The sequence below is a fragment of the Bos grunniens genome, chromosome 4 (genome assembly GCF_055505025.1).
Source record: "Bos grunniens cultivar Pamir isolate PY7600 chromosome 4, Bosgru_T2T1.0, whole genome shotgun sequence".
NCBI classification, from domain to species: domain Eukaryota; kingdom Metazoa; phylum Chordata; class Mammalia; order Artiodactyla; family Bovidae; genus Bos; species Bos grunniens.
In genome coordinates this window covers 9,510,345-9,536,049 of record NC_141168.1, presented here as the reverse complement: position 1 = coordinate 9,536,049, position 25,705 = coordinate 9,510,345, and the positions used below count along the sequence as shown (strand labels likewise).

The 25,705-nt window shown below is 39.8% G+C and overlaps 1 protein-coding gene across 5 annotated transcripts in view; it reads left to right on the top strand.

The window, feature by feature from the left end:
• CNTNAP2 (contactin associated protein 2) overlaps positions 1-25,705 on the top strand; it is a 2,322,173-nt gene that overhangs the window by 1,214,171 nt on the left and 1,082,297 nt on the right. For all 5 annotated transcript variants that reach the window (XM_086398240.1, XM_086398242.1, XM_086398243.1 and 2 more), the window contains one exon: positions 5,774-5,923. In XM_086398240.1, the coding sequence (XP_086254366.1) occupies positions 5,774-5,923 (150 nt within the window). The remainder of the gene's footprint in view (positions 1-5,773; positions 5,924-25,705) is intronic.

Sequence of the window (25,705 nt, the reverse complement as noted above, 5' to 3'; positions counted from 1 at the left end):
AAATGGAAATGTGCATGGATGCACAGAGTCTACATGCCATGTCTGATTGTTGCTTGTTTGTTTGCTGTTTATAAGAAATCAGTCTGTGGAACTAGGTACGTCTGAGTTCTAGTTCCCAGTTCTGCCGTTTACCATGTATAGAATGCTTAAATACTGTTGTGTTCAGTTCTCCCACCTATTTATTGGGGATAGTAATTTTAAAAGTTATTTTGGGGGAATACAGTTTTGAACTGTTACTGTTAATCATCAAGAGGTATGCCTCAGAAATCTGATAGGAATGGGCCCCAAATATAATAAACCAAAAATTAAGAGTTGTTTTTTAATAACATGTGGTTATAGAGAAATTTTAAGATGTAACAAATTTTCTTTTGAGCAATGAGTCACTTTTAGGTGGGCCAAAAATGACCCATTGCTCAAAGGAAAATATGTTGCTTCTTAAAATTTCTCTTTAACCATGTTATTAAAAAAAAAACACACACTCTTGATCATTAACATTAACAGTTCAAAACAGTCATTGGAATTAAAATGAATAGAAATCACAGTTCAGGCTCAGAAGCAACAGTGGATGCTATCAATAAGGCAGCTTTTCTCTGAGGTCCAATTTCTCTAGTGATTAAATTTCTTGAAAAAAAAATAATCTTTTCATTTGAATCTGATAGAATAATACACCTTTTTGTCATGAACAATTAAACTGATGATTTTCCATTTATAAATTAACTTTATGATGAAGAAGTTTTTGTAAGAATTTTTTAGAAAGGCTTTCTGGTCTACAGTTTAAAACAGAAAGCCCAGTTGCCTAAGATAGCTTGTAAATTATTTTCCTTGAATGTGTTATTATTTAGGATGAAAGATTTGTAACATTACTGTGCTTGGGACCTACACCCTCAAAATATGTTTCAAAGCAGGGTTCATCACACTATAGAGGCAAAAACAAAATCAAAACCATACAATTCTGTGGCTAATTAACTTTAACCCCAGTTTTATACTTTAACGGAAAATGTTATGTTGAAGTTATCATCGTCCATGGATCAGTTCTGTGCGGAAACTGAAAAGCAACCTAAAAGAGAAGAAATTGTTTCAGTTAACACTACTACTTGTTTGGCAGCTGACTGACTTCTGTTTTAGAATAAGACTGTATATTTACATAGTAATTTCAGAGTACAAAAAACTTTTATCTATATAATTGTTTATATTATACATTTCATAATTTGAAAATTATTTAGTATTCATTATTTTCAGGCTGGGTTTTCTGTTTTCCTCCATTGAAATAAAATGTGCTCAATAAGTATTAGTTAAAATTTTAAAATCCTAAAAAAAAAAAAAAAAAATACCTGAGGGGGTGATTATTCACAATAATATTTACTAGTATAATGTTGGTTAATACCACATATATGTGACTATCTTCAAGCCTTCAATGACATTTTATTTAATAATGTACACCAATCATTAGTTTAGGCTTTATTCTGTAAAGGAAAAGGATCACTCGGTAAACAGTTTAGGTTTTGTGGATCATACAGTCTCCACAGCAATTGTTTAACTCTGTAGAAAGAAGATATATATACCAGATGAGTTTGGCTAAATTCCAGTAGATTTTATGTGGACTCAAACATTTGAATTTTATATAATTTTCACATGTAATTTAATATTGTTATCCTTTTCATTTATTTTCAATGTTTTAAAATCTGAGAACTATTTTTAGCTCCCAGGCTGTACAGAAACAGATGGTAGCAGGCAGTATTTGGCCTGTAAGCTTTGGTTTTCAGACCTCTGATCAGAGGCTTGGAACCATCATCCTTGCTTCATCGATTTTCTCTCATTCCATTTTTGGATACTTTTCCATGCTAGGCTTGTCTTTATTTTGTGAGGCTGAAGTGTACCTTCAATCTTCTACCTCTGGATTCTAGATTCAGCTATCTTGAGCAGTTTAGAACAAACTATCTTCCATTTGCATAGGCCGTTGTAAGTGAAAGAAAGCCACTGTGACTCAGATTTCTGTGTGTCTTAGTATTCCTTGAACTATTTCCAGGTACTTTTATTCAAAGGCTGTTCTCTTGTCTTTGTTCCTTAATTTTGTAATTATTCTTTGTAAAATGAATACAAACTGAACAGTATCTTTTAGTTATTTTCTGTCTAATGGAGAACTAAATGGATTTTGTTTTTAAAGATCTTTGTACTAAGCAAGAGTGAAATGTGATTGTTAGGGAGTTCATTTATTTAGTTGGTGTCTAGTTAAATATTACCTAATTCATTATAATGATATCTTATTTGTAAATGATTAGATAATCCTGGTATCATTTGTCATACCTATTAGTGGTCACTTAGCACAAATAACTGCTGTAGGGGAGGAAGACTTGTCCTTTATTCCCTTAATCACTGAACTAAAATGGACTGGAATGGGTGAATTTAACTCAGATGACCATTATATCTACTACTGCGGGCAGGAATCCCTTAGAAGAAATGGAGTAGCGATCATGGTCAACAAAAGAGTCCGAAATACAGTACTTGGATGCAATCTCAAAAACGACAGAATGATCTCTGTTCGTTTCCAAGGCAAACCATTCAATATCACAGTAATCCAAGTCTATGCCCCAACCAGCAATGCTGAAGATGTTGAAGTTGAACGGTTCTATGAAGACCTACAAGACCTTTTAGAACTAACACCCAAAAAAAGATGTCCTTTTCATTATAGGGGACTAGAATGCAAAAGTATGAAGTCAAGAAACACCTGGAGTAACAGTCAAATTTGGCCTTGGAATACAGAATGAAGCAGGACAAAGACTAATAGAGTTTTGCCAAGAAAATGCACTGGTCATAGCAAACACGCTCTTCCAACAACACAAGAGAAGACTCTACACATGGACATCACCAGATGGTCAACACCGAAATCAGATTGATTATATTCTTTGCAGCCAAAGATGGAGAAGCTCTATACAGTCAACAAAAACAAGACCAGGAGCTGACTGTGGCTCAGATCATGAACTCCTTATTGCCAAATTCAGACTGAAATTGAAGAAAGTAGGGAAAACCACTAGACCATCCAGGTATGACCTAAATCAAATCCCTTATGATTATACACTGGAAGTGAGAAATAGATTTAAGTGACTAGATCTGATAGATAGAATGCCTGATGAACTATGGACAGAGGTTCATGACATTGTACAGGAGACAGGGATCAAGACCATCCCCATGGAAAAGACATGCAAAAAAGCAAAATGGCTGTCTGAGGAGGCCTTACAAAGAGCTGTGAAAAGAAGAGAAGAGAAAAGCAAAGGAGAAAAGGAAAGATATAAGCATCTGAATGCAGAGTTCCAAAGAATAGCAAGAAGAGATAAGAAAGCCTTCCTCAGTGATCAATGCAAAGAAATAGAGGAAAACAACAGAATGGAAAAACCTAGAGATCTCTTCAAGAAAATTAGAGATACCAAGGGAACATTTCATGCGAAGATGGGCTTGATAAAGGACAGAAATGGTATGGACCTAACAGAAGCAGAAGATATTAAGAAGAGATGGCAAGTATACACAGAAGAACTGTACAAAAAAGATCTTCATGACCAAGATAATCACGATGGTGTGATCACTCACCTAGAGCCAGATATCCTGGAATGTAAAGTCAAGTGGGCCTTAGAAAGCATCACTATAAACAAAGCTAGAGGAGGTGATGGAATTCCAGTTGAGCTCTTTCAAATCCTGAAAGATGATGCTATGAAAGTGCTGCACTCAATATGCCAGCAAATTTGGAAAACTCAGCAGTGGCCACAGGACTGGAAAACATCAGTTTTCATTCCAATCCCAAAGAAAGACAATGCCAAAGAATGCTCAAACTAAGGCACAATTGCACTCATCTCACATGCTAGTAAAGTAATGCTAACAATTATCCAAGCCAGGCTTCAGCAATACGTGAACCGTGAACTTCCAGATGTTCAAGCGGGTTTTAGAAAAGGCAGAGGAACCAGAGATCAAATTGCCAACATCCTCTGGATCATGGAAAAAGCAAGAGAGTTCCAGAAAAACATCTATTTCTGCTTGATTGACTATGCCAAAGCCTTTGACTGTGTGGATCACAAAAAACTGTGGGAAATTCTGAAAGAGATGGGAATACCAGACCACCTGACCGGCCTCTTGAGAAATCTGTATGCAGGTCAGGAAGCAACAGTTAGAACTGAACATGAAACAACAGACTGGTTCCAAAGAGGAAAAGGAGTTCGTCAAGGCTGTATATTGTCACCCTGCTTATTTAACTTCTATGCAGAGTACATCATGAGAAACGCTGGGCTGGAAGAAGCACAAGCTGGAATCAAGATTGCCAGGAGAAATATCAATCACCTCAGATATGCAGATGACACCACCCTTATGGCAGAAAGTGAAGAGGAACTAAAAAGCCTCTTGATGAAAGTGAAAGAGGAGAGTGACAAAGTTGGCTTAAAGCTCAACATTCAGAAAACTAAGATCATGGCATCTGGTCCCATCACTTCATGGGAAATAGATGGAGAAACAGTGGAAACAGTGTCAGACATTATTTTTCTGGGCTCCAAAATCACTGCAGATGGTGACTGCAGCCATGAAATTAAAAGACGCTTACTTCTTGGAAGAAAATTTATGACCAACCTAGATAGCATATTCAAAAGCAGAGACATTACTTTGCAACAAAGGTTCATCTAGTCAAGGCTATGGTTTTTCCAGTAGTCATGTATGGATGTGAGAGTTGGACTGTGAAGAAAGCTGAGCACCCAAGAATTGCTGCTTTTGAACTGTGGTGTTGGAGAAGACTCTTGAGAGTCCCTTGGACTGCAAGGAGATCCAACCAGTCCATTCTGAAGGAGATGAGCCCTGGGATTTCTTTGGAAGGAATGATGCTAAAGCTGAAACTCCAGTACTTTGGCCACCTCATGCGAAGAGTTGACTCATTGGAAAAGACTCTGATGCTGGGAGGGATTGGGGGCAGGAGGAGAAGGGGACGACAGAGGATGAGATGGCTGGATGACATCACTGACTTGATGGACATGAATCTTAGTGAACTCCGGGAGTTGGTGCTGGACAGGCAGGCGTCGCGTGCTGCGATTCATGGGGTCGCAAAGAGTCGGACGTGACTGAGCGACTGAACTAAACTGAACTGAGGTTCTTTGGCTGGTTTAATAATTAAATTGAAATAGATTAGCAGCAGGAAAACAAGTATAATTTTGTATGTATGGTTCTCACAGAAATATGAGACTCAAAGAAGTAACCAGTGTAGACAGATTTTATACCTTTTTAGACAAAGATTAAAAAAAAAAAAAAAAACTGTGAAAAAGAATTGACAAAAATTTAGGCTTGGGGTAGCAAATTAAGAAGAATAAGGATTGTTTATCCAGCCCTCTTGGCTCTAACTTCCGTCTTCCTGGTGATAAGGAAGCCTGTTACCCTCCTAGTACAGGCAGGGAATTTTTTCACATAAGAGACTTACTTTTTGCTTTCAGGGAGACAAAGAGGGTGTCAGAGTATTCCTATTGTGCTGGCTGTTTCTTAAGTAACTTTTTTTTCAAAATAATCAATATGCTGAAATAGCATTTTCTGGGATGGCATGTTCTATTTTCCTTCACAGCTAGGCCCTATTTGGTCCAGTGGAGGAGAGAATGATTTATAATATTAAAGAAATATGAGATATTAATTGTAGCTACACTGAATTTTCCTAGATCAAAATATATTAATTTTTATTTGCAAAGCTCTGTTGATATTAAAAATTATTTAAAACTGAATAATCTTTTAACAAAATGGTCTTTCCTCTTGTATTTAACAGGTTCTGGGTTGAATGATGGCCAGTGGCATGAGGTCCGTTTCCTAGCTAAGGAGAATTTTGCTGTTCTCACTATCGATGGAGATGAAGCCTCAGCAGTTCGAACTAACAGTCCTCTTCAAGTTAAAACTGGCGAAAAGTACTTTTTCGGAGGTAGGACTACCATTTTTTTATTGGCTAACTAATGCATTGCTAAAAATGGAGTTTCAATAAAGTTTGATTATGAAGTATTTGTGTTGATTCAGTGGACTCCGTAGATCTCAGGTAAAAGCAGACAAATTCTGTAATCCTACTGAACTAAAAGGAGTAGTAAATTTATTATTTCTTCATGATAATATTAACATGCTGTCAACATTTTCTTCTAGTGCCAATATTCTAAGTATAAAGCATGAGATTCTGAATCCCTTCATTCTTAAAATATTGTTCTTAAGAATCATGTCCTTGGATTATATTACTTATCTATTGCTGTGTTACTAATTACTCCAAACCTTAGTAATTAGTTTCATGTTTGGCTTAAAAGAACAAACAGGTAATATTATCTCACAATTTCTCTAGATTGCAAATTCAGAAATGATTCAGCTCTTCTGAGCTTGTACTCAAGTTGTTGGCCATGGCTATGTTATATGAAGTCTTAACTGGGCTGGAGGGTCTGCGTCCAAGAAAGTACACTCACTCGGTTGACCGTTTGTGCTGGCTGTTTCTCTAAGTATAAGCCTACTTGAGAACAGCCATCTTGTTTACCTTGTTTCTTGCTGTATCCCCCAAGGTCCTATAGAAATTCCTGGAATATAGTAGATGACCAATAAATGTTGATAAATGAATCAGCAAACTGAAAAATAAGCGAGGCAAACATTTTATTTGTAATTATCTAAAAGAAGAAATAGAAGCCCTAAGAGCTATACTGACGTGCAGTATAGCTTAGAGACTTAAACTGAGTCTGCAGCCAGCACAGAATTCAAGACCTGGACTCCTGCACCAGGGTATTTCTCCCCTCTCCATCACAATGTGATAATGGGTGACAACTCAGAGACAGAAGTCTTGAACTAGACCCCCACTTCTTTAATCTTCCATGGCTGTTCATTGGGAGTTAGAGCTACATGTTTTTTAAAAGTCTCTCAATAAATATTTGATGAGCAGATGAAAGCCAGACAAGATGTCTTATGAGTGAATAAACTGGACTTACTGATGTGAAAAAAAAAAAAGTAACCCAAGAGCTAAACTGTTTTTTTTTTTCCCCCCCAAATCATACTTAACATGATGGGCTTTTGGCTAACAATTTTATTGCTATGGATCACAATAGTCAGTTGGAAAGCTATTGATAATCCTGATTCATCCAAATGACAGTGGAGTATCTTTGGCTATGAATGACCTTGGTGAATGCTTAAGATAAGTTTTGATGTATTTCCATCTAGATGGGTAGACAAAAAGCTATAACACAAATATGGCATAGAGTTTATAGGATATGAGGGCTTTATAGTGTTCTATTTACTATTGCTTTACTGATTCTGGTTTTCAGACCTGGCGGGCATGATCATATTTCCTCCCTCTTGAGTCTTTGGTCTACCATGGAGAAATACTGTGAGCAAATGATCATGACACTTCTTTGGTTATATCTTCATTGGCTAAATCCTCAGAGAATAGGAGAATCACTAGAGGAACTTGTCACAGTCCAGATTCTCGGGCCCCACTCCTAGAACTTCAGAATGAAGGATGCTAAGAAATTGAAGAATTCTAAACTTTAGGTGATTCTGAAGCAAGGGATCTGAGGAACAGAACTGTAGATCTAACTTAGCCAGTTTGCATGAGTATTAGATTCTTTTTTATATTTATTTATTTTTAATTGATTGATGATTGCTATTCAATATTGGTTTATTTCTACCATACAGCAACATGAATTAGCCACAGTAGTACATATGTCCTCTCCCTCTCAAACCTCCTTCCCACCTTCTACCCTTTCCTACCCCTCTGAGTTGTTACAGGGCCCCAGTTTGAGTTCCCTGGGTCATACAGCAAATTTCCATTGGATATCTATTTCACATAGGATAGTGTGTATGCTTCCCTGCTACTCTCTCCATTCATCTCTAGATTCTTTTTGAAAAACAACATCAGCCACTGCCAAGTGAGATAGGTAAGAAATAGCTACTCTCAGAAAGTTTTCCCACCATGGAACAGTGAAAGGAAGCCCCAGTCAGGGTCTGGCACACATGTTGTTGTCGCTAAGTCATGTCTGATTATTTTGCAAACCTGTGGACTGTAGCCTGCCAGGCTCCTCTGTCCATGGGATTTTCAAGGCAAGAATACTAGAGAGGGTTGCCATTTCCCTCTCCAGGAGATCTTGCCAACCCAAGGACTGAACCTATGTCTCCTGCATTGGCAGGCAGATTATTTATGGCTGAGCCACCAGGGAAGCCCCTGGTGCCCATACAGACATTTATTTAAAAAGAACAACACTGTTAATACAAACTCCTTTGTCAGGTCCCTGAAGTCCTCGCCCTCTGACTTGCCTTCTCTTGAATAAACTGTCCTCTTCGGGCAGCTGTAGCAATATTTTAGAGGCAGAATTCAGCTGCACTCAGAGCCAGTGCCAGGCAATAGAAAGCTCCTACGCTAATAACTGGCACAGAGTTACTGATCCAGAATCTAGGACCATCTCCGCGGCCTCAGGCCACAGACCTTACTTTCACAGCTTGTGGCTGTCTCTAAAAGACGTTTTGCCAAAATACATATCCTTAATATCTTTAATTTCACCACTGAGATCTCTTTCCTAACATTAACCTATCACTTATGCTAATTGACAAACCACCATTTTTACAAATAAAAACTCAACTTGACTTTCAGAAACTGATGACAGGAATAGTTAGCAGCAATCCCGCAGCAGTCACGTCTGGAGTGGCTGCAGTGTTTTTGAGAGCATGCTCATGACCACCTCTGGCATGTGGCTGCCTGATTAGAATGCTAGCTGCCTCTGGACTGTAACTTAAAATACGCACATGCAACTTCATGCTGTCTGTGCTGAAAATTTAAAGTCACAGATGTAATGATGATGTCTTAAGGAATATTAGTCTGGTGGAAAAGAGAATTGACTTTGTTCTACAATGGAAGCTTTGAATCATACACACCTCATTTGGAGCCATGGCTTCACTTAGTTGATAGGTCATTTTAATAATTTATCTTACCTTCTTTATCTGTTAATAGGCAATAGAATCTGTTCTGTGAACATTATACAGTATCACCTGTTAAACACAAGGTCTGACCCCAGGGAATGCTAAATGCTGACTGCCTTTCTAGTTCACCTGGGGTCTTTTTTAAACTTACTCAATACAGTCCTTTCCAAGGAAAATTTCAGATTTCAGATCATGTGTTTATCTCAGGTCTCTTACCAACTGCTTGACTACTCAAAGCATTTCTTCCTCCTTAGTCAGTAAAAATCAAATTGCTTTCCTGCTGGGTGAAAGCCTTAAGCGAAGGCATCCTGCCCTTAAACATGTCCACAGTTTGCTTAATTTGAAGTTAAGTCCTGTCCACTCAGCTGCTTCTGCCACCAGAGGATGTCGGAACCCCCCAGCGTGGAGCTCTCTGTCTCCACGCCTGCTCCCTGCTCATCCTAGCAAAGCTCTTAGTTCTCCTCCGTAACACTATCAATCAGACGTTTAAGCTCAGAGAATTACCTCGCCTTGTTCTTCCTTGGGAATAAACAGAAAAAGAAAGATTATTCATGTGGGATGTTTCCTCAAAGAAAGTTATTTTAACTGATTTAGCTTTTTTCTCTATCTCCTAGCTTGAATTCCTTTTCATAACCCTTCATTAATTGTAATAATCAAAAGAATTATAAACAAAATAATTCAATTTATTATTGACTGCTTACCTGATAATTGGCTTTCTGATACAGGCCAAGGCTCATGGTCATGAGAGAGTAGAAAGATTTTTAAATTTAAAAACTTTTTTTTAGGTTTGCTATTTTGATTATCCCTGTGTTTTAATTTGAAAGGAAACGAAGCCAAAGGCATTGTGGGGCAAAGAGGAGATGTAAGAAAGTTCCAGAGATAATCTATTCGGAAAGGGATTCTAAGGAACACATTGATGGTGGCAGCTCTCAAAAGTATCAGACCAGGTGAAATTGGCCAGAGAGAAGTGGGGAGGGATAGGATTGGGGTCTGGCTGGAGTCTGATTGGAGTAGAATTAATAAAGTTTAATGAAAGGGCACATTCCCTCCCAGTTACAAATCTAAGCTCACATATGCATGCATGCTAAGTCACTTAGGTCATAGCCAACTCTTTGGAATCCTATGGACTGTAGCCCACCAGGCTCCTCTGGCCATGGGATTTCCCTGGCAAGAATACTGGATGGGTTGCCATGCTCTCCTCCAGGGGATCTTCCGGACCCAGGGATCAAACAGACAAATCTCTCCTGTCTCCTGCATTCCGGCAGGCTCTTTACCACTAGTGCCACCTGGGAAGCCCACATACATATAACCTTTTACTCCTCATTGAAATAGAGCATGAATTCTAAACAGCTATTAGATTGATATGTAAATGTGTTACCCACCAGGGTTCTTAGACTCCTTTGTCAGTAGAAATTGATCAGAAGCCAAATAGGAAATTCAGGCAAGGTTTTATGGGAGCCCCTGCTGCATCAGGTCGGAGTTAGAGAAAAACAATAGGTTCTTTTGTTTGCTTGCTTATGGAAGTGAGGCAAGCTGGTTCCTTACAAGAGGAGAGGATAGGGGTGTGTCCAGGAGTCAGGGCAGAAAGGTGACTCAGGTGTTTTGTCCACCCCTTTGCTGGTGGTGAGTGCAGGGGACATGTGCAGTACCCTGCTTTTGCTCCAAAATTCTGTTTTTGTTCCAACATCCTGTTTTTGCTCTCAGCTCTTCAGAAGTGGTAGGTTGTGGGTTTGGGGTTTTTTTTTTGTCTTTTTGTATCTTCTTGTCATAAATTTGCCCTAACTGCAAATGCACAGAGTAATTTTTAGTCTTCCCTAATAGTTTCTTTGTATTGTGTTCCTCAAGGAGACCTTAGTCCAGATATAAGCACTGCAGTACTGCAGCAAAGTGTCCCAGGCTGCAGGGCTTAGCCTGTCTCAAATATAAATCTACATAAAGCAGTTCTCACTAAAGCAAATGAAAGGTTTGTTTCCAGTTCTGGTGTTCGCTGGCTGTTATTATGGGAAAATGTCACCAGCCCCACACACTTTTGAGTGTCTAAATGTTTCCTAAATGATCTGTTAGTCACAGTCATACCCAACTCTTTGCGACTGCACAGACTATAGTCTACCAGGCTCCTCTGTCCATGGAATTCTCCAGGCAAGGATCTGGAGGGGGTTCCCAACCCAGTGATCAAAGCTGGGTCTCTCACATTGCAGGCAGATTTTTTACCTTACCATCTGTGCCACCAGGGAAGTCCTTAGTGATCTAAAACATACCACAACTTAGCCATGAAAGGCTTCCCTCATGATTTCTCAGGAATTCCCGGGCTGACCCGGCTGTCACCAGACTATTTGCAGGACCATTCTGTTGAGGGTCCTGTTTTCCTTCCTGTGAAGAGCTAACTGTTGTTGTACCTATGAGAAAATCTATTGTTTGGAGTTATATTTTCTAGCCCCCTTTTGCTACTTTCCACAAGAAATGGAGGAAGACCTGTTTTATCAAATGATATGATATATTAGAGGGGTCTTCCTAGGTCGCTCAGTGGCAAAGAATCCTCCTACCAAAAGAGGATATGCAGAAGACTCAGATTCCATCCCTGGGTCAGGAAGATCCCCTGGAGGAGGAAATGGCAACCTACTCCCATATTCTTGCCTGGAGAACCCCATAGACAGAGGAGCCTGGCGGGCTAGAGTCAGTGGGGTTGCAAAGAGTCAGACACGACTGAGCAACTAAGCACATAGAATTTTAAGGAAATCAATACAAAATATTTCTGAAAAAATTCCCTGACGACACTAAGTTATGGTGAGTGAGAACTCATCTCTGATAAATATTAGAAAGCTTTGTGCAAATAAAACAGAAGTGCAAGTGACATGAAAAGCAATTGTTCTGTTAAGTGTATCCCATGTACAAGAAACAATTAGCGAGGATAAGAGCATACAGTTTAGACTTTGTAATAATCAGGATCTCCAGAGAAACAGACAGTAGAACATAACCATATATATATATATGTCTGAGAGTGAGAAAGAAGATTTATTATAGGAATAGGCTCCCAGGGTTAGGGAGACCAGAAGTCTCACAATCCGATGTCTGCAAGCTAGAGAACCAGTAATACGATTGTGCAATTCATTAGAGTCCAGAGGCCTAAGACCCTGGGGATCCAGTGGTTTAACTCCTAGTCTCAAATGCTGCTGGTATAAGTCCCAAAGTCTAATCCAACATCCAAGGGCAGGAGAATATAGATATCTCAGGTCAAAAAAAAGAGAGAGAGAATTTGCCCTTCCTTTGTCCTCTTGGGCTCTCAACAGACTAGATGATGTCCACCCACTTTGATGAGAGCCATCATCCATACTTAGTCTACTGATTCCAATGCTAATCTCTTTTGGAGACACCCTCACAGACACACCCAGAAATAATGTTTTATCAGTTATCTGGCCATCCCTTAACCCACTCAAGTTGACACATAAAAGTAACTATCACAGACTTGGAGTTAGCAAACCCTTGGGTCAGGACCATATGTAAAGACAAGGTACCAGGTGATGGGGGATGGGGGCAGGGAGAGTTTACCCACTCTGCTTAGCTGACATGGAAGTTTTCAGAAATATAGGAATTTGGAATTTGACCTTGATTTGTAGTATGATAAGAACTGTCACTACCAATGAAATGAAGATAGTAGATTCTGGCTATAGATAATAATCATGCTGGAAATAAAACAGTCACACACATACAAAAGAGTACCATGAAAAGAAGATGAATTCCCAGTTTTTTCATTCCTCATTAGAGTTTAAATGACCTTTCCAAAATTGTGCATATTTAAGAAAAAGTTGTCATCCTAATGGCATGCTGTACTGGTCTTGGAATTTTGTATAATATGCATCTACCGAGCCGTAAAATAGAACCGTAGAATCATGAAGATATCATAAAGTGTTCCCATAGAGTTGTTTATCTTAAAACAGCCAGGAAAGTTCGGAAGAACATGCTTGACACCCATGGCTATGTATCTAGTCTCTTCCTGGAGTAAGGCAATTCCTGTCTTTGAAATATAAATACCGAGGAACCGTGCTGTTTTGCACATTAAGTGTTTTCACAAGAAATGCCTTCAAAGAAAACATATGTGATATTACTTTGGGAATTGAAATCCTTCAACTCTGTTATTAGATCAATGTTCAATTTTCTCTTAACTAGTTGAAATAATAGTAAATCTTATCTTTTTCTGGCCTGCTTCTCCAAATCCTTGGTTATCTTTAAGGGCTTTCTTTCCAAAGATGCATTTATCTTTCTGTTATAGAACAGGGATCTACATTTATTCATGTACACCTAAAGAGACGATGAAGCCCTTCATATAACTCAGGTTTATGCTAGATGCTGGTGACCTATTGATACAAAAAGGAGACAGAATCTCTACCCTCATGGGATTTATAGTTTTTGTTCTCATATTACCATGTGTCTCTTTATAAAATTATCATTTTACTTTATTTGTACAATTCTCTTGTTAATGTATACCTACTCTAAGCCATATCTGTTTTGCTCTTAGGACCTTTCAACTGGTTGGATGAGGGTTACATTGTCAAGGATCGTCTATTTTATTAAAAGTCAGTTGAATGTGGATGTTACACCATGTTTGCAAAACACCTTCACAACAGCACCTAGATGAGCGTTTGATTGAATAAACTGGGTATTAATGGCAAGCCACTCCAGTGTTCTTGCCTGGGGAATCCTGTGGACAGAGGAGCCTGGTGGGCTGCTGTCCATAGGGTCGCACAGAGACACGACTGAACCGACTTAGCATGCATGCATGCATTGGAGAAGGAAATGGCAACCCACTCCAGTATTCTTGCCTGGAGAGTCCCAGGAACAGAGGAGCCTGGTGGGCTGCTGTCTCTGGGGTCACACAGAGTCAGACATGACTGAAGCAACTTAGCAGCAGCTGCAGAACCTATCTATGTTGGCAAAACTATCACAAAGTACTTTTATGTGTCCTGGATTCTGGACTTGAGGCATCAAATAAAAATTTAATCAGATGTCTGATTTAATGTACAGATAAAGGAATAAAAGAAACTGATTTTACAGTTTTCTGATTATGATTTCTAAGTCTTCTACATGAATATTTTTTTCTATTTTGTCTCATTTTATCCTTTCTAATGTTATAGCTCTTATTCCCTCTCTTTTCAATGATTTTACTAAGATAAAATTTACATATGCTAAAATCCACATTTCAGGTGTACAATTCCATGAATTTATATGGTAGTTAGCCATCAGCACAGTCTAGCTTTTAAATCATTTCCCCAATCATTCCTCAAATTTCACTTATGTCCCCCTGCAGTCAATTCTCATTTCTAACCTGTCTCGGGCAACCAATGTTCTGTTTCTGTTGTCCCTATAACTTTTTTTTTTTTTTTTTGTCATTGTTGATTTTTGTTTTGCTTTTTGACTCTTCTCTGGTTTACTCTTCTCCTTGGAGACTTTACCCTCGTCCCACCTCCTGCAGGAGGACAGCCAGACCCTCTCCTTTTCTCTCTACCAGCGATGCTATTCTCTACCTCTCCAGGGGTGTCTTCCTTCACCTCACGTGCCATCTCCTCAATTCAGGCTTCCTCTGCCAAATTATGTTAAATGTAATCTTCTACATAGCCCTTCCATAAGACCTTCCTTCAGTTCAATTCAGTCACTCAGTTGTGTCCAACTCTTTGTGACCCCATGAATCGCAGCATGCCAGGCCTCCCTGTCCATCACCAACTCCCGGAGTTCACTCAAACTCATGTCCATCGAGTCGGTGATGCCATCCAGCCATCTCATCCTCTGTCGCCCCCTTCTCCTCTTGCCCCCAATCCCTCCCAGCATCAGAGTCTTTTCCAGTGAGTCAAATCTTCACATGAGGTGGCCAAAGTACTGGAGTTTCAGCTTTAGCCTCAGTCCTTCCAATGAACACCCAGGACTGATCTCCTTTAAAATGGACTGCTTAGATCTCCTTGCAGTCCAAGGGACTCTCAAATGTCTTCTCCAACACCACAGTTCAAAAGCATCAATTCTTCAGCACTCAGCTTTCTTCACAGTCCAACTCTCACATCCATACATGACCACTGGAAAAACCATAGCCTTGACTAGACGGACCTTTGTTGGCAAAATAATGTCTCTGCTTTTGAATTTGCTGTCTAGATTGGTCATAACTTTCCTTCCAAGGAGTAAGCGTCTTTTAATTTCACGGCTGCAATCACCATCTGCAGTGACTTTGGAGCACAAAAAAATAAGGTCTGACACTGCTTCCACTGTTTCCCCATCTACTTGCCATGAAGTGATGGGACCAGATGCCATGATCTTAGTTTTCTGAATGTTGAGCTTTAAGCCAGCCTTTTCACTCTCCTCTTACACTTTCATCAAGAAGCTCTTGAGCTCCTCTTCACTTTCTGCCATAAGGGTGGTGTCATCTGCATATCTGAGGTTATTCATATTTCTCCCATCACTCTTGATTCCAGCTTGTGCTTCCTCCAGCCAGCGTTTCTCATAATATACTTCCTTAGTGTCAGACTTTATTTTTTGGGGGGCTCCAAAATCACTGCAGATGGTGACTGCAGCCATGAAATTAAAAGACGCTTACTCCTTGGAAGGAAAGTTATGACCAACCTAGATAGCATATTCAAAAGCAGAGACATTACTTTGCCAACAAAGGTCTGTCTAGTCAAGGCTATGTTTTTTCCAGTGGTCATGTATGGATGCGAGATTTGGACTGTGAATAAAGCTGAGTGCCAAAGAATTTATGCTTTTGAACTGTGGTGTTGCAGAAGACTCTTGAGAGTCCCTTGGACTGCAAGGAGATCCAACCAGTCCATTCTAAAGGAGATCAGCCCTGGATGTTCTTTGGAAGGACTGAGGCTAAAGCTGAAACTCCAGTACTTTGGCCACCTCATGCGGAGATTTGACTCATTGGAAAAGACTCTGATGCTGGAGGGGATTGGGGGCAGGAGGAGAGGGGGAGGACAGAGGATGAGATGGCTGAATGGAATCACTGACTCGATGGACGTGAGTCTGGGTGAACTCCGGGTGTTGGTGATGGACAGCGAGGCCTGGCGTGCTGCGATTCATGGGGTCGCAAAGAGTCAGACATGACTGAGTGACTGAACTGAACTGAACCCCTTATCAAATTCATTTTCTGCAAAATATGCTCCAGCACATTCTGTCCCCTACACCCTCCTGTCCCTAACATCCCTGATCCATGTTGTCTTACTCTACTTTCTTCCCTCCCCTCACATAAGACTTCATCACTTTCTAACATTCTACATCTTCATTTTTTAATATATTGATTATTTATTATTAGAATCTCCACTAGGACATAAGCAGTGATAAGACAGGGATATTGGTTGTTTTTGTTTTATAGTGTATCTCAAGCGTTCGGAAAAATAATGCCTGATGCTTAATAGTTATCATTGTGTATTTATTAATTGAATAAATTAATCAGCAGTCCCTTATGGATACATTTAATGGTTACATGCAAAAGGGGCTAGAGGGCTTCTGTCCTTATGTAGGGTATCAGCTTTTGGCATTTGCCTCTCCCTGCAGAAAATTTTAGGTAAAGAATACCAATTGTGCTGGCAGAGAACAGCCACTGGTATTCCAGTATTATATTTCATAGGTATAACTTTTCAGGGTCTTAAAGATAAAATAATTTTTATTAGATCAGATGCAATTTTTGTTATCTAGTATGCATATCACTGTATGGCTGATGAGGAGTAAAGGTAGGATTCAAATAACTCTGTTTCCTAAATAGTTACTAAAACTGGGCATTGTCATTCACACTAGAGCAGTGTACATTCAGGGAAAAAAATATTTGCTTTCATTCTAATTGAGATAAAGAAACTGGTGAAATTTTGGAGAAAATAAATTTGATAAAGGGTAAGGAAGGTCTTATGGAAAGGCCATGTAGAAGATTACTTTTTAAGGTAATTTGGCGGGGGAATTCTGAATTGAGGAGATGGCACCTGAGGTGAGGAAACACACCATGAGGAGAGGTGGAGAATAGCATCTCTCGTAGAGAGAAAAGCCCATGTAAATACTACACAGATGTGAGAGCACAGAGGCCTTGGGAAAAGCGGGGCACACAGCTTCAGGAATGTGAGCCTTCGAAGGCTGGACTGGGTAGGGTGTTTTACACCAGCAGTCCCCGGCCTTTTTGGCACCAGGGTCTGGTTTCACGGAAGACAGTTTTTCCTTGGACAGGGAGGAGGGGAACGGTCTGGGGATGAGTCAAGAGCATTACAATTACTGTGCACGTTATTCGTGTTTTTATTGTATCAGCTTCACCTCACATCATCAGACATTATATCCCCAGAGGTTGGGGAGTGAGGTGGGCGGCTGTTTGAAGATTGAATCACTGAATGGCATAATTTAATCTAATCTGTAAGGCTGCTGCTTGGAAAAAAAAGACTCTAGCCAGATGAGAGAGCAGCATAGTGAAAGCACTGGAGACTGTTGCAATAACCCAGAAGATAAGGGAAGAAAGGAAGACAGTCTAGTGGAGAGATGTGAAGCGGTCAACTCTGAATACTTTGTTGGAAGTCAAGCCTGTAGGACTGGCTGACAGGGCGGTTATGGGCCGTAATCTACAGAACAGAGTCAAGATGACACCGGTCAGCCTGACCAAAAGCCTTGAGCTCACCCTTGCCTCCACACTTCCCTTTCCCCTTCTGCGCTTTGTGGTCCACCTGACAGCATTTCCCTAAAGATTGTTTCTGATCGTGCATCAGAAACTGCTGTTGATGTTGGACCCATGCAGTAACCTGTCATTCCTCCTCCCCAAAATGGGACCATGAACTAATCCCCCCAACATTCACACACACACATGTGCACACACACACATACACACACACACACACTTTCACAGTTCCCTGCATCCTCTGCCTCCTCAGCAGGTTCTGAATTTGTTTCCAAACCTCTCAGGTCTTGCCCTGATCCCCTTTATGCTGCATTACATCAGGGGTATAGCGAGAGTCAAGAATCTACACATTTAAAACCAGACTTGGCCAACTAACATTACAATCAGTCTCCAATTTGGGGACTGCATTTATCACTCAGAAACAGGCAAATGGAGAACAGTGACTCAAAGCTAAGCAACTGCTATACAATAAATGGCCTTTAAACGTGTGAGTTTACATATGAACTTCTAGTGGATAGACTTCTAACTTGAAAGCATGCACTAGTCGTAATCAGTTTTCTTGGTATTGCTTCCATCCATGGTCTGGCTGTACTGAGCTTAGAGGGGGTTGAGAGATAATGGGGAGCACATGTATACCTGTGTTGGATTCATTTTGATATTTGGCAAAACTAATACAATTATGTAAAGTTTAAAAATAAAATAAAAAAAAAGAATTAAACAGAAAAAAAATGAGTAAATAAAAAATAAAATGAAAGTTAGCCATAACCTACATTTATATAGTATGAACATCATTTATTAATATTAAAATGTTTGGATGCCCATCTTGTTTGTGCAATATTTGTCCCTTTAAAATACTAGTTTAGTATTATTGGCAAGAGTCATGTTTTTCCAACTAACAATTTGTTAAATTGCAGAATGAGAAATGAGAACCTTAGGGATTCCTGTAATTTGTTAATAGTTTAATTTGATTTGGATTGGCTAACATTATATATCACGATGGTGTGATCACTCATCTAGAGCCAGACATCCTGGAATGTGAAGTCAAGTGGGACTTAGAAAGTATCACCACGAACAAAGCTAGTGGAGCTGATGGAATTCCAGTTGAGCTATTTCAAATCCTGAAAGATGATGCTGTGAAAGTGCTGCACTCAATATGCCAATAAATTTGGAAAACTCAGCAGTGGACACAGGACTGGAAAAGGTCAGTTTTCATTCCAATCCCAAAGAAAGGCAATGCCAAAGAATGCTCAAACTACCACACAATTGCACTCATCTCACATGCTAGTAAAGTAATACTCAAAATTCTCCAAGCCAGGATTCAGCAATATGTGAACTGTGAACTTCCTGATGTTCAAGCTGGTTTTAGAAAAGGCAGAGGAACCAGAGATCAAATTGCCAACATCCGCTGGATCAGGGAAAAAGCAAGAGAGTTCCAGAAAAACATCTATTTCTGCTTTATTGACTATGCCAAAGCCTTTGACTGTGTGGATCACAAGAAACTGTGGAAGATTTTTCAAGAGACGGGAATACCAGACCACCTGACCTGCCTCTTGAGAAACCTATATGCAGGTCAGGAAGCAACAGTTAGAACTGGACATGGAACAACAGACTGGTTCCAAAGAGGAAAAGGAGTACGTCAAGGCTATATATTGTCACCCTGCTTATTTAAATTCTATGCAGAGTACATCATGAGAAATGCTGGGCTGGAAGAAGCACAAGCTGGAATCAAGATTGCCGGGAGAAATAACAATAACCTCAGATATGCAGACGACACCACCCTTATGGCAGAAAGTGAAGAGGAACTAAAAAGCCTCTTGATGAAAGTGAAAGAGGAGAGTGAAAAAGTTGGCTTAAAGCTCAACATTCAGAAAACGAAGATCATGGCATCTGGTCCCATCACTTCATGGGAAATAGATGGGGAAACAGTGGAAACAGTGGCAGACTTTATTTTTTCGGGCTCCAAAATCACTGCAGATGGTGACTGCAGCCATTAAATTAAAAGGCACTTACTCCTTGGAAGGAAAGTTATGACCAACCTAGATAGCATATTGAAAAGCAGAGACATTACTTTGCCAACAAAGGTCCATCTGGTCAAGGCTATGGTTTTTCCAGTAGTCATATATGGATGTGAGAGTTGGACTGTGAAGAAAGCTGAGCGCTGAAGAATTGAAGCTTTTGAACTGTGGTGTTGGAGAAGACTCTTGAGAGTCCCTTGGACTGCAAGGAGATCCAACCAGTCCATTCTGAAGGAGATCAGTCCTGGGTGTTCTTTGGAAGGAATGATGCTAAAGCTGAAACTCCAGTACTTTGGGCACCTCATGCGAAGAGTAGCCTAATTGGAAAGGACTCTGATGCTCGGAGGGATTGGGGGCAGGAGGAGAAGGGGACGACAGAGGATAAGATGGCTGGATGGCATCACCAACTCCATGGACATGAGTTGGAGCGAACTCCGGGAGTTGGTGATGGAGAGGGAGAGCTGGTGTTCATGGGGTCGCAAAGAGTTGGACACGACTGAGCAACTGAACTGAACTGAACATTATATAATACCTGGAATTCATTTTACTTTTATTGCTTTTAAATGCATTCGTTAATTTTTATTTTATGTTTTTCCTGTGTGCTTTTATTCTTTCACCCTGGTTCATTGTTACACGTGATTATTTTTCTCTTAGCAACTTCAAGGAGTTGGTCTTTCCTTCAGTTCAGTTCAGTTCAGTTGCTCAGTCGTGTCCGACTCTTTGTGACCCCATGAATCGCAGCACGCCAGGCCTCCCTGTCCATCACCAACTCCCAGAGTTGACTCAGACTCAGGTCCATCGAGTCAGTGATGCCATCCAGCCATCTCATCCTCTGCCGTCCCCTTCTCCTCCTGCCCCCAATCCCTCCCAGCATCATAGTTTTTCCAATGAATCAACTCTACGCATGAGTTGGCCAAAGTACTGGAATTTCAGCTTTAGCATCATTCCTTCCAAAGAAATCCCAGGGCTGATCTCCTTTAGAATGGACTGGTTGGATCTCCTTGCAGTCCAAGGGACTCTCAAGAGTCTTCTCCAACACCACAGTTCAAAAGCAGCAATTCTTCAGCACTCAGCTTTCTTCACAGTCCAACTCTCACATCCATACATGACTACTGGAAAAACCATAGCCTTGACTAGACGGACCTTTGTTGGCAAAGTAATGTCTCTGCTTTTGAATATGCTATCTAGGTTGGTCATAACTTTCCTTCCAAGGAGTAAGTGCCTTTTAATTTCATGGCTGCAGTCACCATCTGCAGTGATTTTGGAGCCCGAAAAAATAAAGTCTGCCACTGTTTCCACTGTTTCCCCATCTATTTCCTATGAAGTGATGGGACCAGATGCTATGATCCTCGTTTTCTGAACGTTGAGCTTTAAGCCAACTTTTTCACTTTCCTCTTTCACCTTCATCAAGAGACTTTTCAGTTCCTCTTCACTTTCTGCCATAAGAGTGGTGTCATCTGCATACCTGTAGTGAATTGACCTAGAAATTTTCTCAATTATTAATTTCTTTAAAAGAATTTGGTTGTTCAAAAACAACCACTTGCCATAAAAATATTAGATCAATATTTGCTATTCTAAGCAAATTATTTTCCCCACTTTTAAAAAATACATTTTAAAGCCATTTCTTTCCATTAGGAGAATGTAAACATGAAAAGACATTTCCTTTTCAATCCAATTCCCGAAGAACTTTTGTTCATTTTAGCTTGTTTTCCAATTACATGCATAAAAGAAAAGGGCACAGAAAAGGAAGGGAATTGCACAGTGAAATTAAATATATTAACCGCATCAGAAACTCTTTCTCTGTTGGAGATAAGAAAGTACTCAAAGCATAGCCCCCAATTCCAAAGAGCTTTTTATACCTCCTAGAAATAAAATTGATGAGAACTATGATTTGGGCTAATTATCATCAGAAACATTGTGATATTCTACATGTCCTTGCCTTTTTCTGGCACTTAAGAGACTTGCCTTGGGAATATTCATATTTAAGAGAGAATTGTAAGTCGTTTTCCAAAGGAGAAAAAAAATCATGAAATTATAAAAACTCTTTGACTTGCAGAAATTGTCTTAACCTTATGACTATTTATTGTTGTGACTCTGGATTTTTTTTAAGGTCTTTTCCTCCTTGTATTAATTTTGTTATTTTACAATCACTACACTCAAAAGCATAATGTTTTGACTGTGGAAATAACACAGTTAACTCTATAAGTATGTAAACTGAATATGGTTTTTTGTATATCTCTTTTAGAAATTATTTTCTGTATCTAAAATGCTTTTAAGCTGAAAAAACTTTGCAGATTTTAAAACTGTGATGACTTGTATGTCTCATGCAAATATGAGATATGTGCTTTAGGTTATTATTTGGAGAACATAATATTTCTACAGATTACCCTATCCTGTTGATTTTACAATGCTTTACCAAAAAAGAAAAAGACATTTATACTTTTTTTCATGAATAATGTGTCAGTTCAGGTGCTTCGAGAAACAGATGTTAAGGCAGAATTAGATACTGAAAGATGTACTGAGCAAAATGTCTCTAAAGGACAGAGGAGTAAAAGAGGACGTTGTTTAGTCGTTGTTTAGTTGCTAAGTCATGTCTGACTCTTTGTGACCCGGTGGACTGTAGCCCATCAGGCTCCTCTGTCCATGGGATTCTCTAGGAAAGAATAATGGAGTGGGTTGCCATTTCATTCTCCAGGGGATCTTCCTGACACGAAAGAGGAAGAGGAGGTCTGATACCTGAAGAAAGAGTGAGGGAGAAGGAGGACTGTGTAGGCAAAAGTCCAGATTGTGGCAAAGCGCTGAGACAGTGTCAGCCAGAGTTCTTGAAAAAATACTGTTAGAGTCCCACATCCATCACAGATGGCCTGACTCTGGTTCTCTTGCTCTTCCCAGTACTTAACTGGGGTAGCCTGAGGGAGCATGGCCTCATCAGGAGAACATCTGTGGACCTTAATTAGACTAACCAACTCTGCTCATCAAACAGGAAGGGAGACATGACCGGCACCTGGGTGATCTTGGGCACTCAAGTTATTGATTAATGATACACGTAAGTAAAAAAGATAATTTTAGAAAGTTCTCCCATAGAACTTTTTTCTAAACCAGAGAGAAATTTTATTTTGTTGTCTAATAAAGTTGCTATTTCTATCCACATTCCTAATTTTCTATGGCCAAACAAATAGAAGAAATGAATTCAGGTACTTGTTTTTTTTTTTTTTTAAGTATGGAAAATTCAAGTAATAATATTCCTATATGTGCAAAAACGAAACCAAAATGGAATCCAGTGCCTATAATTGTGCTGGCAGGCTACAGTCCATGGGGTTGCAAGAGTCGGACGTGATTTAGCAACTAAACCACCAAATTGTTTATTGTATTTGCCTCCTTGTTTTATTATTATTTTTTCTTTTAAGCAGTCAGTTATTTATATGTAAACTTTCCTTTTGAACTTGAAAGTAAGTTCTTTCTGGGTGTGTAGTTGTTTTTTTCTTTTCTTTTTTCCCATTATTGAGTTTTTAAAGAAGACCGCAGACTTAAACTAGTGTTTCCAGTCTGGCTTATCCAACAAGTAGCTAAGTAGGGCATTTGCTAATTTCTCACCTTTTTTTTTTTTTTTTTTGGTGAAGGAAATGGCAACCTTTTGGGTTCCCACTTGCCTATGTTAGCAATTAGCTATCCCTCAAATAATTAGGAATTGCTATCAACTTCCCAAGGGAAGTTTAAGTATTAAGGAATTTGTAAGGCACTCTGCCTTTAAGACCCTAAAATATGACGAATCTCTAAGGTTAAAATTTCAAGTCTTCTCTGATATGGGAAGTGGGGTTGAAAATGTGAGAATTTAAGTCAAAGACCTTCCAAATAATATTCATCTCAATCAAATTCAGTGTCTAGCCCTTAAATTATATCATTTCTAATACCTTTCCCATCAAGACCTTCCTGCTGCTGCTAAGTCGCTTCAGTCGTGTCTGCCTCTGTGCGACCCCATAGACGGCAGCCCACCAGGTTCCTCCATCCCCGGGATTCTCCAGGCAAGAACACTGGAGTGGGTTGCCATTTCCTTCTGCAATGCATGAAAGTGAAAAGTGAAAGTGAAGTTTCTCAGTCGTGTGCAACTTTCAGTGACCCCATGGACTGCAGGCTACCAGGCTCCTCTGTCCATGGGATTTTCCAGGCAAGAGTACTGGAGTGGGGTGCCATTGCCTTCTCCACAAAACCTTCCTAAACCTTTCCAATATCTAGGTCCTCTGACCTTCCTTCCCTGCAATTAACACAATTAGTGCCAAAAATAATAAGTGCTAAAAATGCTATAGCATCATTGCTTCAGTGAATCTAATCTCTAATGACAAGAACACTCACTCTTATTTCATAGAGGCCTGAGGTTGGGTGGAAACCTCTGCTTTCACAGACTGTTAATGAATCAAACAGTGAGCAAATATGAAATCTGAATGAAGATGTTCTCTGCCAGCGATGCTCTATGTGATATTACTATTGGGAAAATCTAGACACCCCAGAAAGTCATCAATAGAACAAAATTCTTTAACATCTTCAGATTTCTTTTTTTCTATTATCTGTGGGTTATTGAACAAACTAAGTACTGTGACTCCAGAATTCAATGTGTATACATGGTTTTAGGTTTCAGTTCAGTTCAGTTCAGTCGCTCAGTCATGTCCGACTCTTTGCGACCCCATGAGTCGCAGCACAACAGGCCTCCCTGTCCAATACAAACCTCAATACCTGAGACCTCCAACTGTCCATCACCAACTCCTGGAGTTGACTCAGACTCACGTCCATAGAGTCAGTGATGCCATCCAGCCATCTCATCCTCTGTCGTCCCCTTCTTCTCCTGCCCCCAATCCCTCCAACCATCAGAGTCTTTTCCAATGAGTCAACTCTTCACAAGAGGTGGCCAAAGTACTGGAGTTTCAGCTTTAGCCTCAGTCCTTCCAAAGAAATCCCAGGGCTGATCTCCTTCAGAATGGACTGGTTGGATCTCCTTGCAGTCCAAGGGACTCTCAAGAGTCTTCTCCAACACCACAGTTCAAAAGCATCAGTTCTTCGGCACTCAGCCTGCTTCACAGTCCAACTCTCACATCCATACATGACCACTGGAAAAACCATAGCCTTGACTAGATGGACCTTTGCTTAGTATGTCAAAGAAAAGAATATTTGAAGGGCATAAAGCATATGTAAAGGGAGACTGGCTCCTGGAAAATTTGTTGTTAATGTTGTATGTGGAAAAAAAAATTGAAAGATCAAAAGAGAAAGAAGTTTTAGTTCTTCAGGGAGGAAATCCAAGTAATCAGGCTGAGTGAAGCTGAGAGGTAAAAACCTGTCAAGTCAGAGCTTAGAAGAAATAGAAGTAGTTCTACTGTTTGCCAGGCTGGTGCAAAGTTAACCACTGAATCAAGTATGGGTAAGTAGTGAATTTGTATATTTGTTAAGGTAATACATGATTTAGAACAAGCTCTCACAACTTAATGAGCCTAAGAATATTCTAGAGTGCTTTTTATAAAAGAGTTTAAGTGTTGGTAAAAATTTAATTCAGTAGGTCTGAGGTAGGGTCCAGAAATCTGCATTTTAGTCAAGCATCCAGGTAACTTTTTTTTTGTCTTAACTACTTTATTAAGATATAATTCATATACCATAAAATTCACTGTTTAATGTATGCAATTCATGCTTTTTAGTATATTTGCAACATTGTGTAAACATCATCACAATCTAATTTTTGGTCATTTTCATGGCCCCAAGTAAAAGTCCCAAATTCATCAGGAGCCACTCAGCATTCTCCTAGAATACCCCCAGCCATAGGCAACTACCAATCTACTTTTTGTGTTTAGATTTGCCGATTCTGAATATTTTACATAAATGGAATCACATAGTCAATTGTCTTTTATGACTGGCTTCTTTCCTTTTGGGCTTCCCTGGTGGCTCAGTGGCACCCCACTCCAGTACTCTTGCCTGGAAAACCCCATGGATGGAGGAGCCTGGTGGGCTGTAGTCCATGGGGTAGCAAAGAGTTGGACACGACTGAGCGACTTCCCTTTCACTTTTCACTTTCATGCATTGGAGAAGGAAATGGCAACCCACTCCAGTGTTCTTGCCTGGAGAATCCCAGGGACGGGGGAGCCTGGTGGGC